The sequence below is a fragment of the Pelodiscus sinensis genome, chromosome 5, assembly GCF_052426305.1.
Source record: "Pelodiscus sinensis isolate ZL-2025 chromosome 5, ASM5242630v1, whole genome shotgun sequence".
In the NCBI taxonomy this organism is placed as follows: domain Eukaryota; kingdom Metazoa; phylum Chordata; order Testudines; family Trionychidae; genus Pelodiscus; species Pelodiscus sinensis.
The window spans coordinates 46,205,901-46,222,118 of NC_143056.1; the positions used below are offsets into that span (position 1 = coordinate 46,205,901).

Sequence of the window (16,218 nt, forward strand, 5' to 3'; positions counted from 1 at the left end):
GGAATGCCAGGACCTGGGTGAGTAGGGCCTGCGGTCCACACTGGTCCTTGTCCTACTGGAGCAGCATACAGGCAGTCTAGACCAGTGTTTCTCAACCTTTTTTTATAAAGTACCCATTTAAAAAAAATTATAAGTACCCCCAGTACCTACAGTTTTCAGACACACAATTCTTTTTTCTACCATTGCAACACACTTGTTTAACAACTTAATTGTAGTTGGGTGGGCAATGAAAATTTTGGGTGTAAAAAGTACAAAAATAATAAAGCGCTGTAAAACTTAAAACAAAAATTCAGTTTTCTCCAAATTTCAGTTGTGTTGACATACCCCCCGAATTTCTCTCAAGTACCCCTAAGGGTACTTGTACCACTGGTTGAGAAACACTGGTCTAGACAAACTGTACCATGAGGCGCAGCATGAGACCCATGAGCCTAGCACTGCTTTGCAGCAGCTCTGCCTCCATGGTGAGTTCTGTGGCATCCGCAAGGGCCACCAGAACAAACAACATCCCTACATAGCTGGATGAAGACTGCATGGGGTGAAACCTATGACTTGGGGAGCAACCCTGACTATTTCCCTGACCCACCTTTCTGTGGTCAATGAAAAATTCCTCTAGAAATGAGAAAACTTGCCACCTACCTTCTGCTCTGGGTGAAGGTTTATGCAATTTTTGTCATAAAGTGCATTTTTTTAGAGGGCTAAGGTACAGCTGGACTTTTCTCCAAGACTTTGATTCCACTATTTTCCATTTGGGAATCTGTTGTCCTCACAGAGGCCGTGTCCAGACTCAGGGGTTTTTTCGGGAAAAGTAGCTTTTTCCCGAAAAAACTTCCCCTGCGTCCAGACTCAAGCCGCGTTCTTTCGAAATTATTTCGAAAGAACGCAGCTTTTCTTTCGATGGCGGTAAACCTCGTTTCACGAGGAAGAACGCCTTCCTTCGAAAGTTCCTCTTTCGAAGGAAGGCGTTCTTCAATGTAAAGAGGCCGTCTTCGAAAGAGAGCATCCAGACTCGCTGGGTGCTCTCTTTCGAAAAAGCGGATTTTTCTTTCGAAAGATCCGCCTGCAGTCTAGACGCGATCTTTCGAAAGATGCTCTTTCGAAAGATGCTTTCGAAAAAGCATCTTTCGAAAGAAGCCTGCAGTCTAGACATAGCCAGAGGTAACAGCAAAGGAACAAGAAGAGAAAGAAGTGCCTCCCACTGAAGGCTTGTCTATAGTGGGGAAGAGGGTTCTTAGTGGGGAAGAGAGAGACAGTTTGGGTATTGTGTTGTCAGCCATCACCTTTTCCAGCTTTTCTCCAAAATAGAGGAAGCCTGTAAACTTGGCCAACCATAGGACCTGTTCAGAGTGAGTGTCCACTTTTAAAGGGTGAAGCTATAAGTAGCCTGTCTCAAAACTTGCTTATAGGGTCCTATTTCTTTTCAGAATGGGAAGGGGAAAACTCATAAGTCAGAGACTGGATGCAGGGTGAGCACAATGTCAATGAAGACTGCCCACTTGGGGTATGTCTACACTACAGCGCTAATTCGAACTAACTTAGTTCGAATTAGTTAATTCGAACTAAGCTAATTCGAATTAGAGCATCTAGACTTAAAAACTAGTTCGAATTAGCGTTTTGCTAATTCAAACTAGCGCGTCCACACTGATTGGACGCTGGGGTGCACTTAAGGGCAGCTGAAACCAGTTCTGGCAGGGCATCAGGTCAGTAGTTGCTTTGTGTGGCTGCTGTCTGAGGCTATCTGAGGCTCGTGCTTAAAGGGACCCCCCTGGACAGCTGGTTCTCAGCTTTTCCGCTTGCTTGCCTACCTCGCCGAGGGACAACAAAGCATTTTTCTCTGCGCCTGTCTATGTCGGTGCTTCTCTTTGGAAGCCAGAGCTCGCCCTGGGCTTTCTGGTGCAGTTTTTGGACTTGCTGCTGCAAGCCTGCCAGCAATGGCTGGAAGCTGCCTGGCACCACCTGGTGCATGTCAGCCCGCTACCTCTCCGCCTGGCCTCCCTGGGGGCCATGGAGGAGCCGCAGCAGCACCCGGACGCCAGCGTGCCCCGCCACATCTGGCGTCTGGACACCAGCAGCGACTGGTGGGACCGCATCGTCCTGGAGCGCTGGGGAGACAGACAGTGGACCCAGAACTTCAGGATGAAGAGGGACACCTTCCTGGAGCTCTGCGAGTGGCTCGCCCCTGCTCTGCGGCGATGGGACACTCGCATGAGGCCCACCATCCCCCTCCAGAAGCGGGTGGCCATTGCCCGCTGGAAGCTCTCCACGCCGGACAGCTACCGATCCGTCGGGAACCAGTTTGGCATGGGGAGATCCACCATCGGAGCAGTGCTCATGCAGGTATGGCACTCACCGGCCAATGGGCCGAGGGGAGGGGGGGCTGCAAGGAGGAGATAGGCCGCCCCAGGGAAAATGGGGGGAGGGAGCGGGGAGGCGAAAGTGCCCCGCACCGGAGGAGTCGGTCTGTCCCGGCCGTACTACACGCTGCCCGGGGGGGTTGCTTCCGGGAGTAGGGCGCAGGGCAGTGCCAGGGCACGAACACTCCCAGCCACCCGGGCGCCCCAGTGATTCGCGGATTGCTGTGTCTCTCTGCAGGTGGTCAAGGCCATCAACCGGGTGCTGCTCCGCAGGGTGGTCCGCTTCGCCAACCCCGACTCCGTCATCCGGGGGTTCGGCGCCCTTGGCTTCCCCAACTGGGGGGGGGGGCGGGGCCATCGACGGAACGCACATCCCCATCCGTGCCCCGGAGCACCAGGCCTCCCAGTACATCAACCGAAAGGGGTACTTCTCCGTGCTCCTGCAGGCCATGTGTGACCACCGGGGACAGTTCACGGACATTAATGTGGGCTGGTCCGGCAAGGCACACGACGCATGGGTGTACTGGAACTCCTCCGTGTGCCAGAGGCTGCAGGATGGGACCTTCTTCCTTGACTGCCACATCAGGGTCGGGGACGTGGACATGCCCGTGTGCCTGGTGGAGGATGCGGCCTACCCCCTACAGCCCTGGCTCATGAAGCCATACATGGGGCACCTCAACCCCTCCCGCCAGGCCTTCAATGCCAGGCTCACCAGGGCCCGCATCGTGGTGGAGGGGGCCTTCGGACGATTGAAAGCACGATTTAGGTGCCTCCTCACCCGCCTCGACCTCGCCAAGCACAATATCTCTCCCGTGGTGGCAGCATGTTGTGTGCTGCACAATTTGTGCGAGAGGCGAGAGGAAGGGGGAGGCTTTCCTGCCAGCCTGGATGGCTGAGGCTGAGCGCATGGCTGGCCACTACGCTCAGCCCCGTACCGCCGCCATCCAGGAAGCCCAGCGGGGGGGCCATCTGGATCCGGGAAGACCTGCGGGAGAGCTTCCAGGTGGAGGAGGAGGACTGAACTCTCCCTGCATGCCCCACTGGGGCCTTCTTCCACCCTCCTCCTCTTCCCCTCCTTAACCCCCCTTCCTAATGTCAAATAAAGACACCTGTTTTGCCAACAAAAATCTCATTTTTATTTTACATAACTGGGGCGGGGGGAGGGAGGAGTCAGGGTGGGAGAGGGGAGGGGAAACCTAGGAGGAGGGAGCTAGAAGGGGGAGGAAGGGAAGAGAAAGCTCAGGCTTGGGGTCCTGCTGGCTCTCCCGTCTCGTAGCACTGTGGGTGCGGGGGCGTCGGGGGAGAGCGGGTGTGGAGGATGGGGCAGGAGGGACGGGGAGTGCAGGGAAGCGGGAGGGGGAAAAAGGGTGGGAGGAGGAGCGAGAGCTGGGACGGCCACAGGGGTCGGTGCAGGAAGCGGCAGGAACCTGTCCACCAGGGTCTGGAGGTGGCCTCCGAGGGCACGGCCCTCCTCCTCCAGAACCTCCAAACTCCACTGCCGCAGCCCCTCCCGGACCCAGTGGTCCTGGGTGCGGAGCTGGTGCTCCAGGAACCGCTGGCGCCGCCACTGGTACTCCTCCTGGTCCCTGGTGCACCTGCTGGCTTGGGTGCGGGTGGCTGTTGCAGGCGGGGTGGTGCACCCTGCAGTCCCAGGTACTGTGGCTGTGGTGAAACAAGAGCAGCGGTCAGTTCTCCCTGGGGACAAGGTGGGTGAAACCTAGCCCCGCTCTGCAAGTCCAGGGCCCCTGCATGACACCCAGCTGCTGCTCCATGGTGGGCAAGGCCCACGCGCACGGTCCCTGGGCTCCCTCTCCCTCCACCCTCCCGTACACATAAGGGGAGCATGATGGTACTCACATGTGGAGGCCTCCCCGGCCTCGGACGACACAGGCGATGTGCTCTGTGGGGTTCCTCAGAGGTCCTGGGTCCTGGGCAGGCTCCCTAAAGGCTCCTGGCTCTCGGCGTCCTCCTGCTCCTCCTCCTCCGTGTCCGGGACGGGGCCCTCTGCCCCGGGGTCGATCACCACCCGGGGTCATGGACGGCGTGAGCCTCCAGGATGCCGTCCAGGGCCTCAAGTGGGGGCAGGCCCGGGAGTAGGCCTGCCGCAGGTCCTTGATCTTGCAGCGGACCTGCTCCCGGGTCCGCATGTGGCCTCTGGTGGCCAGGCTGTCAGCCATGCGGCTGTAGATGGCAACGTTCCTGTGGCTAGAGTAGAGATCGTGGACGTTGGAGGCCTCCCCCCAAACCTCAATGACGTCCACGATCTCCACACTTGACCAGGCGGGCGCCTGCCTCTTGCAGCCCCGGGCAGGCTCCTGGGAGCCGCCAGCCTGGTCCTGGGAAAAGGCAGAGGGCTGGGTGGCAGCGGGTGGCTGCCTCACGGCGTGCCAGGTGCAGGGTCTGCTGGCTGGGTGCTGGCCGGCTTGCAACTGGCACAAACACTGTAGCCAAACCATGGCCCTTTAAGGGCTCCGGGCCAGGAGGGGGCAGAAGAGTTTCCCTGGTGTTGGCCAGAGTGGCCACCAGGGCAAGCTGGGAAGGACTAGCCTCCCACTAGTTCGCATTAAGTGGCTACACAGCCCTTAATTCGAACTACTTAATTCGAACTAGGCGTTAGTACTTGTAGAATGAGGTTTACCTAGGTCAAATTAAGCGCTCCGCTAGTTCGAATAAAGTTCGAACTAGCGGTTTGTATGTGTAGCGCCTATCAAAGTTAATTCAAACTAACGTCTGTTAGTTCGAATTAACTTTGTAGTGTAGACATACCCATAGAGAATACCACTTGAATGTGAGCTAGTGCTTTCTCAGCTGCTCTGCCATGCCTGTAAGAAGCAGAGGAGCTGGCAGGGAAGAGACTATAGCAGAAACTCAAAAACGGTTAAACTATAGGAGCTAACCAACACTGGAAGGAGGAGGAATATGGAGAACACTTCTCCCCACTGCTCAGAAAACTTATAAGTTAAAAGTTAAAATAGAAAGAGTAAAGACAGAAGCAAAAGAAACTGCTACTGTCTGCTGCTGCAGAAGCAAAGAATCTGGGGGCAAGCAAAAGTTCAGTGAGCTTGGCCAAACCAGGCAGTGACAAAACACTGATCTGCCTCCATGAGCTACAGAGAGCGGTAAGGGACTCAGATTTCCAGAACTGTAGGAGATATTGTACTACAGATATTTGTATTCCACAAGACAAATTTCTCAACATAATGTTTAGAGCTGTGAAATTTACCTTCATTGCCTATATTTATTTTAAACAGCATCTGCAATATTTGATCAGTTAAGACTAAAACAATCAATTCATCTATGAATAAATGGACTTTAAAAAGATGGAATACTAACCAAAAGGAACTACAATGAATTGCACTAAATACTAATGCTAATGGGGATTTCCACTCAAAAACTGATGGCATGATCTGATTCATGATTTCTACAAAGTGTGCCCTGAAAACTTGAACACAGATATATAACAAAGACATACACTACTCAAATACATTGTACATCTCTCAGCTCTCAGTTTACAACTGTGAACAACATTAAGAACGTGTCTATGTTTAAATGTGTAACTATATATAGCTTAAATGTATGCTACAGAAAAATAAAATATGCACACAAGAACTTTTATTTACTCAAGGGCCACTCAATACAAACACTTAAATTACATAATTGATTAACCATATTTCTTATTTGTAGTGCTTATGGATCAACCAAGAACAGAGCCTCGTTGTGCTAGGTATGTACAAACAGAGCAGTATCCTGTCCTGGTTCTCAAAAGAATCTGACATTGATTTCAGTGGGATTTTGCATATCTCCAGCAGTGGGAGAAACAGATCCAGGGGGACACAAAGAAAAATAAAGCAAGAAAAAAAATGGAATATTTGACTTTTATGGAGTGTTATACATTTTTTAATAAACTAGTTAATTTCCCTTCATTTTTATCAGTTTGAAACATGAACTGCCTATCTGAGCAACATAGCAAGCAAACACAAGCACAATAACTTATTATGTTTTAACATTCCTAGATAACATTGAACTTTACCAGGCTTGGTTCCTGAAAGCTTGTTACTATTTCTTCATTAGCTTGAGATTCAGTCTTCTTTTCCTTAAGTTCAGCTGATGTCAGCTTTTCATACAAGAAAAAAAATAAGCATGCATTTATGACATATTTTATCTTACAGAACAAAACACCAACAAAGTGATATTTTGATAAGCATGAGTTTTGTTTTTCACTGCAAATATTCACAAATTAATTTGAAACCAATAAGTATATTCATGGACAAATGATCTTACACCTCTATCCTACAAACACTTTTTGTGCATGCTTAATTTTACTACCATGAGTAGTCCCTCAATGTACTTACTTATGGTAGTAAAGTTAAGCACATTCAAAAGTGTTTACAGGAACAGAGCCCTAAAGAACAGGATGTTAAGTACATTTTTGATTAATCACCTCACACATCAAATTCTGCAGGAACAGAGGTGGACATAGGGCAGGGCAAACGGGGCAGCCGCCCCGGGCCCCGCGCTTAAAAAAGCCCCGCGCATGCGCCGTGGCGCCACCGCGGATGCGCATGGCGTCACGGCGCATGCGCTGTGGCAAAGGGAGGGGCCCCGTGGAGTTATGCTGCCTGGGGCCCCAAAAACAGTCATCTGCCCCTGTGCAGGTAGAGTCAGTGAAAGAGTTACTGCAGGGTTTAGAAAGGTGCTCCTCTCTTTGCAGAACAAATCCTCCTCTAGTGAAGTTGGGATGTGGAGCTATGCCATATCTGTGCTCAATGTGTACCATTTTGTTTCTGGTACACCAACTCACCATATCAAGTAAGGTGTGCATTTCTTTATTCCACATGATGGCTTCCTATGCCTCTGCTGAGTATGTTCAAACAACTCCGCAAGTACGCATTTACCTTGTGATAGACAGGGACTTTTGGGGTCAAGACAGCATTAGCTAGTGTGAGTTTTATAGCCGGAGCTATATTTTATTTCACAATGTTTCTTGAAAATGCTTTAAAAACACAAAGAAATTACAACCATTTATACACTTCATACAGTTCATGGCCTCAAGATGTAATTAAAGCCTTCAACAGAACAAGAACAAAATTAGAAGAAAAGAAAAAAGAACCCTTCAGCAACAAAACTACTGGGATTGAGACTACTTACTTTCAAGTTAAATGTAAATTTTTCAAGACATAAGAACATAAGAACGGCCGTACTGGGTCAGACCAAAGGTCCTTCTAGCCCAGTATCCTGTCTACCGACACTGGCCAGCACCAGGTGCCCCAGAGAGGGTGGACCGAAGACAATGATCAAGCGATTTGTCTCCTGCCATCTCTCTCCAGCCTCTGAAAAAGAGGCCAAGGACACCATTTTATCCCCTGGCTAATAGCCTTTTATGGACCTAACCTCCATGAAATTATCTAGCTTCTCTTTAAACTCTATTATAGTCCTAGCCTTCACAGCCTCCTCTGGCAAGGAGTTCCACAGGTTGACTACACGCTGTGTGAAGAAGAACTTTCTTTTATTCGTTTTAAACCTGCTACCCATTAATTTCATTTGGTGTCCTCTAGGTCTTTTATTTAGGGAATAATAAATAACTTTTCTTTATCGGCCCTCTCCACACCACTCATGATTTTATATACCTCTATCATATCCCCCCCTCAGTCTCCTCTTTTCTAAACTGAAAAGTCCCAGTCGCTTTAACCTCTCCTCATATGGGACCCACTCCAAACCCCTAATCATTTTAGTTGCCCTTTTCTGAACCCTTTCCAAGGCCCAAATATCTTTTTTGAGGTGAGGAGACCACATCTGTACACAGTTTTCAAGATGTGGGCGTACCATAGTTTTATACAGGGGCAGTAAGATATTCTGTGTCTTATTTTCTATCCCTTTCCTAATAATTCCTAGCAACCGATTTGCCTTTTTGACCGCCGCTGCACACTGCATGGAAGTTTTCAGAGAACTGTCCACGATAACTCCAAGATCCCTTTCCTGATTTGTCATAGCCAAATTAGCCCCCATCATACTGTACATATAGTTGGGGTTATGTTTCCCAATATGCATTACTTTACACTTATCCACATTAAATTTCATTTGCCATTTTGCTGCCCAATTACTGAGTTTGGTGAGATCTTCTTGGAGTCCTTCACAGTCTGCTTCTGTCTTGACTATCCTAAACATTTTGGTATCATCCACAAACTTTACTACCTCACTGCTTACCCCTTTCTCCAGATCATTCATGAATAAGTTGAAAAGGATTGGTCCTAGGACTGACTCTTGGGGTACACCACTAGTTACCCCTCTCCAATCTGAAAATTTACCATTTATTCCTACCCTTTGTTTCCTGTCTTTTAACCAGTTCGCAATCCAAGAAAGGACCTTCCCTCTTATCCCATGGCCATGTAATTTACACAAGAGCCTTTGGTGAGGGACCTTGTCAAAGGCTTTCTGAAAATCCAAGTATACTATACCTACTGGATCCCCCTTATCCACATGCTTGTTAACCCCTTCAAAGAACTCTAATAGATTAGTAAGACAGGATTTCCCTTTACAGAAACCATGTTGACTTTTGTCCAACAAATTATGTTCTTCTACATTCTTCACAATTTTATTCTTTACTATTGTTTTAATTTTATTCTTTACTATTCTTTACTTCAGTTTTTTTCTTATTGGGTACATTTTCATTCTAGCATAGTGAAGATTTTAAAATGCACAAACAAACAGCTTTTTGCATGTACCAGTCAATTTAATCTTAATCTACTGAGTAATATTTCATTGAGAGTACATTAATAAATAAGCTTCAAGGACAATATATTTTCAACGTTGTGACTTACCAATGATGTTGAGAAAAAAACTGTTGAGAGGCCAAGAAAAAGAGAACTGGGTCAGTGCCTATCCAACAAATTTAACCTGAATAGCAAAGCTATACAATGTTCTGAAAGGGAACCTAACATACGCTTATTACAACAACCTTTACAATTCACCAATAACTTGACACAACAAACAAAGAAAACTATGCTTTTCAAGGCATTAGATAGTTGTTCCTTGCTTCAGAGGCAGCAAACTTAGCTATGCAGATAATTCATTTTAACCAAAATAAGTGGCTCTATTTAATGTCACAGTTCTATTTTTTCTTTTTAAAGTCATGCTTCTTCAATAAGGTAGAAAATGCTAAAATAAATGTAAGGAAGAATCTATATTTATATTTAAATTATATTCCATTTATATCTGCTATATAGTCATGCCCTGAAAACCCAAAGACCAGCACTTCAGCTGTGCTAATTCAAGATACTGCCATTGATTTACACATGCTGAAGAACTGACCCAAACATATTTGCATTCTGCAAGAGTCATAAAATGGAATATACAACATAAAGATCCCACTAACACTTCTATTTTGCACAGTAGTTATGCTTAAAAGTACAGGTTTATATTACAGGCAGTCCCCGGGTTACGTACAAGATAGGGACTGTACGTTTGTTCTTAAGTTGAATCTGTATGTAAGTCGGAACTGGCGTCAGCCGCTGCTGAAACTGATCAGTTTCAACCGCGGCTGAATCTGGACGCCAGTTCTGACTTACATACAGATTCAACTTAAGAAACCCAGGCGTCCCCAAGTCAGCTGCTGCTGAAACTGATCAGCGGCTGATTCCAGGAAGCCTGGGGCAGAGCAACTCTGCCTCGGGCTTCCTGTAGTCAGCCACTGGTCAGTTTCAGCAGCGGCTGACTTGGGGACGCCTGGGGCAGAGCAGCTGGGGTGCTGCTGGGTTACTCCAGTAGCGCAGCTCCTCGGCGCTACTGGAGCAACCCAGCAGCACCCCAGCTGCTCTGCCTCAGGCGTCCGGATTCAGCCGCTGCTGAAACTGACCAGCAGCGGCTGAATCAGGACTCCTGGGGCAGAGCAACTGGGGTGCAGCCGGGTTGGTCCGGAGCAGCGCTGCGGGACCAACCCGCCAGCCCCCAGCTGCTCTACCCCAGGGGTAGGCAAGAAAAGCCTGGTCTGCTGGGGGGGGGGGGGGCACTAGCTGCACCCCCCCCCCCAGCAGACCAAGGAGACGGGGTGGGGACGCCCAAGTCCTCCATGGCTTTCCTCTGTCTCCCTGGTCTGCTCACCTGGGAGACACGGAGCAAAGCCGCAGAGCATGCCCGCAGTCCAGGCGCTGCGCTGTCCCACTGCTGGCGTGCTCTGAGGCTTTGCTCCCCATCTCCCTGGTCTCCTGGTCAGACCAGGGAGATGGGGAGCAAAGCCTTGGAGCATGCCCGCAGCGGGACAGCCCGGGCGCGCTTGAGCTCTCCCCCTGCGGGTGTGCTCCGTGGCTTTGCTCCCCGTCTCCCTGGTCTGCAGGGAGACGGGGAGCAAAGCCTTGGAGCACGCCTGCAGCGGGACAGCCCAGGCGCGCCTGGGCTGCCCCGGAGACCCAGCCCCTCCGCGGCTTTGCAAAACCGCGGGGGAAGCCGGCGGCAGGACAGCCCAGGCGCGCCGGGGCTGCCCGGCTGCCCGAGCCCCTCCGCGGCTTTGCTCCGTGTCTTCCTGGTCTGCAGACCAGGGAGACGCGGAGCAGCTTTTCTTGCCCCGGAGTACACGGGCGGCGGGACCACGAGGTCCCGCAGTCCGTGTCCTCCGGGGCGAGAAAAGCCGCGTTCGTAACTGCGGATCCGACATAAGTCGGATCCGCGTAAGTCGGGGACTGCCTGTAAAAGAATGCTAAAAGGTTGTTGTTCTTCCTACTAACGATCAAAAAGTGTATTTTAAAGCAATGGAATAAAAAATGTGCAGATGTGGCAAAAGAGGAAAATTGTATATTCCAGCTTGGGAAAGTGATGTTGAATCTCTTTTTCCTGTTCTTATACATCAGGACCTATTACCTCATTCTATTGGTTTAAGATACACTATTTGTCATATTGCACTGACCTTCCTGCTTACAGTCTGACCTTCCTGCTTAGGGGCCTGGTCCAAATCCTATTCAAATCAATTAAAAGACTGCCTTAATCTTCAACAGGTGTTGGATTAGGCCTCAAGAAAACAGTGAAAAAGAGAACGTTTAAAATATCTGCACATAATCTCTATCTATATGAAACTGTTCTCACTGTGCCAGCTAGCAATATATGATCAGAGGTTAACTGGTGAAAAATGCATGCTCAATCTATTTTAGCACTTCTGCTTACGTTTGCAGATATTGCTGTTTTAGTATTTATACCTTCCACAAGGATTCCTTCTCAATTAATGGTGTGCCATAAGTAGATCTATCCAAGAAATATACGATTGTTATGTCTGAACCATAATTTAAATCTCAACCAGAACAATGGTTTTCAAACTTGAAGAAAATTGTTGATGCCTGCAACCCAATATAATTTGACTAGAGTGTGGGCTCTGAAATGGGGCTGAGGATGAAAGCTTTAGGTATAGCAGGGGCTCTGACTTTGGGGGGATCAAGGCTGGGCAGGAGGGGCTTACCTTGAGCAGCTCCCAGTCAGCGATGCAGCGGGGATGCTAAGGCAGGCATCCTGCCTCTCCAGGCACCTCAAATCATGCTGCTCTCCAAAAGTAGGCAGCAGCAGATTCCCAGCTAATAGGAGTGGAGAGCTAGTGCTTGGGCCAGGGACAATGCATAGATGCCTGTGCACTCTCTCTCCTCATGCACCTAGGAGCCAGGCCTACTGCCAGCCACTTCTGGGGTGCAGCGCAGTATGTAGTTCCAGGACAGGAAGTTAGCCTGAGCTACCCCCACTGGTCACTCTGCAGAAATGAGACCCACTATCTAACATTGAATGACCCAGTACTGGGTCATGACCTGTTGTTTGAAAAACATCAAAACAGAACATACAGAATGTAAATAGAAAACATTAAAATCACATAAATATCACTTGGGTGCCAGTTCCAACAATGATTTTGGTGAGGGAGCTGAACTAGATGACCTTTGGAGGTTCCTTCTAACCCATCATTTCTATGATTCTATGTGAACACCTGATCATTTGGAAATGGAATCAGATCCTTTCATCAACTTATTTTCACACAATCCCAAGAGACATCTGATAATATTTCCTGTGCTGATTAGGAACTGAATCCATAATGGCTAAGTAAAAGGTTCTCTGTCTAATTAACAGTCTTCAATAGCATTTTTTTTAATGCTTAATGCCTTAGGGAACATCTTCACTCACCACACTGGAGATCGACATTCTGGCATTTGATTTATGGGTCTAGTATAGACCCATAAATCAAATGCCAAGGGCAGCTGTGGCCAGCACCTGTATTCCTCGCACTTGTGAGGAGTAAGGACAGTCAAAAGTCCCATTGTGGGGATGCCGCCATGCTTGGCTTAAGGTAAGATAACTCCAGTTACATATTCTACATAGGTGGAATTGCATACCTTAAGCCAACCTTCCAGGTCTAATGTAGACCTGGCTTTAGTCTTTTACTGTAAACATTACCACAGTAGATGAGAGGATCTCTAACACCAAATTAATAAATCTAACAGTAACTTATTAACAGTTTAATTGTGATTTCACAGTGCTAACCAATAACTGAAAACTGACATTTTTAACACTGTTACCTTCTAATTACATTTAACACTTCTGTTAATCTGTCAATATCAAACATATCCCTTTAAAAGGGAAATAGAAAAACCATTTAGATTATAAGTAGGCTGTGTCTAGACTACATCCCTCTTTCAACAGAGGAATGTAAATGAGACACTTCAAAATTGCAAATGAAGCAGGGATTTAAATATCCTGTACTTCATTTGCATAATTGCGTAATGGTGCTCTTTCGAAAAAGCGCCATTTTGAAAGTAAAACCGCGGTCATTTGCAATTTTGAAGTGTCTCATTTACATCCCTCTGTTGACAGAGTCCAAAAAGAGACCCTTAAATGAAGTTATATTTTAACAAGTTTTAATCTTGACTTGATTTTACTTTTAAAGGACACTGCAAATTGACAGTAAGAAAAAATGAAGGAAGTTCTATGACACATCAATGTTTTTACCCATTCAGCTTGTCTGGCCTCTGTGTTATAACACATAGTAGGATCTGAAAAACAAATATACAACTTTTCTAAAAGTAATATTTACCCAAAAGAAAATATTGTTCTTGTTCTGGTTTACCTACTTCCATTTTTATGCTGTAGTTCTGGCCAAGAACACTCTCCAGGAGTTCTTTGATCATCTGGTCTGAGGGAGACTGAAAAGTAGACTGCAGCGAAGCAATTATTTCATCAATAGACCTTGCAGCCACTCTCACAGGCAACTTTGGTGTGGAAGTAAGTTCTTCTGGTTTGCTCTGCTGGAAGTTCTCCTCATATATTTTTGAAGTGTCTGGTGTAGTTATGTCTCTAGCCTCCTCCAACTGTTCTGAAGTAGACCTCACACTTGGATGACTGCGGGAGACTCTGCTTCTTTTACTCTGTGCTTTTTCCGGTTCAATAACTGAATCTTGTTGACTTGCTTTTGAAAGTTCTCTGTATACTTTCTTATCTTTTTTCTTAATTACCTTTTCCTTTTCAGAAGCCTTTTCACTTGAATCTGAATCTGTAGAACTAGATTCATCACTTTCTTTACTGTCATTGCTAGTTTCTTTTGTTTTATTTGTTTCTACATTCTTAACATTTGCCTTTATAGAATGGGCTCTACCCTGCATTTTTCTAGTATCTTTGACTTTCTGTAACAGAATGGGGGGGTTATAAATTACTAGTCGTGGATGAAAAGTAAGTTTGCGATATTTAGGCTTCCGAGGTGGTGCTGGTTGTTTTAACATAGTGATTTTTTTAGTGGTACCTGCTAAAGATGCTATTACTGGCATCTTTACATTTGTACTTTCTTGACTACAACTACTATTTTCCACAGTTATTTTTTCAGAGTAACTTTTCTGATTTGTGTAGGTACTGTCCTCTTTTACAGATGTATTTGTTTGCATCATCATTCTGAGATCATTAATTGGTTTTTTCATGTCTCTTACTTCAGGAGAGATCCTAACTTTTCTGGCTATTTCAGAACTGCCAATGAATTCTGTAGGTACAGTTTTATTTATATTAATAACAGGCTTATGTGGACTCTCTGACCTCTGAAGATGATACTGCTCTAACTGATGTGACTGATCTGGTGTTAAATCTTCCAGTAAAGGTTGACTGCTCACGTTTGTATGGGCAATAGCTACCGCTTGTTTGAATTTAAGAAAATCTCGCCGAGATTCCTTGCATATAATCTCACGCTCTTTAATCATTCTTAGTTCTTCTAAATAACTTAGTCCAAAGTGCTCATGTTTTCTAGCCATTTCTTCTTAATGTATACGGTCTATAAAGTAAGACAGAAATATGTGTGTGTGTGTGTGTGTATGTTACATACACCAATCCTGCTATAGACCTCAATCCTGCAGGCTTGTGCACATCCTTAATTTTGTGCACTGTAAGTAGTTTTATTGATTTCCATAGGACTACTCACAATATGTGCAGTTAAGAAAGTCCAACAGCCACTAGCATTTTATGTACAGCAACTTGAACCTTTGCTATCTCTGCTAGCAGCTGCTAGAAGGTTGGGGGATTTCTTTTCTTTTCTTTTGGGGGTCACTGTAGAGGAAGTCTCAAAATAAGAGTCCTCAATGCAAAAGGACAGCAGGTGGAGCCTCCTCCTGCATAACAAATGACTCCCTCCAGAAGTTCCGCATAAAAAAAAAAAGATGTCCCTCCGCCCCAACTAATCTTCCCTTTAAAAGAGTATCTGGAAAAGATACTCACCGACCGGCAACCGCCAAAAAGATCCAATCTGACCTCCCCAACATGAAATGTACCAACCCGCAAACGGGACCCCACCTAAGCACCCACCCAGCCGCCCTGTCCCTCCCCATGACCGACACCGTCTAAAAGAAACCCCCTCCTCCAGCTACAGGTCAGCCCCTGATTGGGACGCTGACGGGTCAGTGGGGCGCTGGACCGAGCTCTCTCACCTGCCCCCGTGGAGTCAGTCCCGGCTCAAGGGACCCCGCTGGGCACAGCCCGTGGCCCGGGACGCAGGCAGGGAGAGGCGCGGCCACAGCCCTTCCCGTGGGGCGGCGGCTCTGCCCGGACACCGGGCCGGGAGCGGCGGGGAGGGGAAGAGAGGACGCGCTCGGGTACCTAGCAACGGGCCAGCTTGGCTCGGAGCATGAGACCCGGCCGGAGAAGAGGGGCCGGCTGGGCTCCCGCTTCCCGACAGCGCCCCCTACAGCAGGGGAGGGTCTAGCGCCGCGCGCTCTTCTGAGACAATGACAGGCAGAGAGGAGGTTGCTCCAGTCCGAGCCGCGTTAACTTCTCCCATCAGCCGGCTGCATTTCCCCGGCGGTAGCCAGGCTGGTCTCATACGAGGAGGAGGCTTCGGTCCGACTCACGGCGGAATGGGCCAGCTCCCGCAGTCGGTGCAACTAAACCTGCTCGGGCCCCCGCTTTGCAAATCTGGGGGACACTTGGCTTTCGAGGCAGGCGGAGCGGTCTGGACGCCGGGCTGTACGGAGCGTGTCTCTTCCCAGAGCGGGAAGACTTGTGGCTGCGCTGCAGCTGTGGGAACCGTCCCCTGAGGATACCGGCTAGCTGAGGGTGCAGCGCCCAGGGCGGATATCTGCCAGCCACGAAAGCAAGGCGCCCTCCAAAAGCCTGCGTTTTCCGTCAGCCTCCTTGCTTCTCTGTACAAAGAAACTCTGTTGCCTAGTGGATGGAGGTGTGCCCTGGCTCCATGACATTTCTACTCTGAGGCTAGGTCTGCACTGTGGTGCCTGTTATTTGGAAATAATATTCAGGCGTCCCTGAAAACCTCATTCCACCAGGAGTAAGCAACGTTTCGGAATAGTAATTTATTACAAAATAAGCTACACAACTTGCACTACACAAATTGCATAGCTTATTTCACGATCATTTCAAAATT

General features: G+C 47.9%; 2 protein-coding genes across 3 annotated transcripts in view; both read right to left on the reverse strand.

Moving 5' to 3' along the window:
* TTC6 (tetratricopeptide repeat domain 6) overlaps nt 1-15,848 on the reverse strand; it is a 166,833-nt gene extending 150,985 nt beyond the window's left edge. For both annotated transcript variants that reach the window (XM_075926901.2, XM_075926899.2), the window contains exons 1-3: nt 15,269-15,848; nt 13,439-14,619; nt 6,382-6,465 (exon numbers count right to left, since the gene is read on the reverse strand). In XM_075926901.2, the coding sequence (XP_075783016.2) occupies nt 6,382-6,465; nt 13,439-14,599 (1,245 nt within the window). In that variant the 5' untranslated portion in view covers nt 14,600-14,619; nt 15,269-15,848. The remainder of the gene's footprint in view (nt 1-6,381; nt 6,466-13,438; nt 14,620-15,268) is intronic.
* Nucleotides 3,139-6,365, reverse strand: LOC142829109 (uncharacterized). Its single transcript, XM_075926908.2, has 2 exons — nt 4,209-6,365; nt 3,139-4,013 (listed from the first exon to the last, which is right to left on the reverse strand). The coding sequence occupies exons 1-2, from the start codon at nt 4,805-4,807 to the stop codon at nt 3,548-3,550; spliced, it is 1,065 nt and encodes a 354-aa protein (XP_075783023.1). The 5' UTR covers nt 4,808-6,365; the 3' UTR covers nt 3,139-3,547.
* Nucleotides 15,849-16,218: the final 370 nt, after the last annotated feature.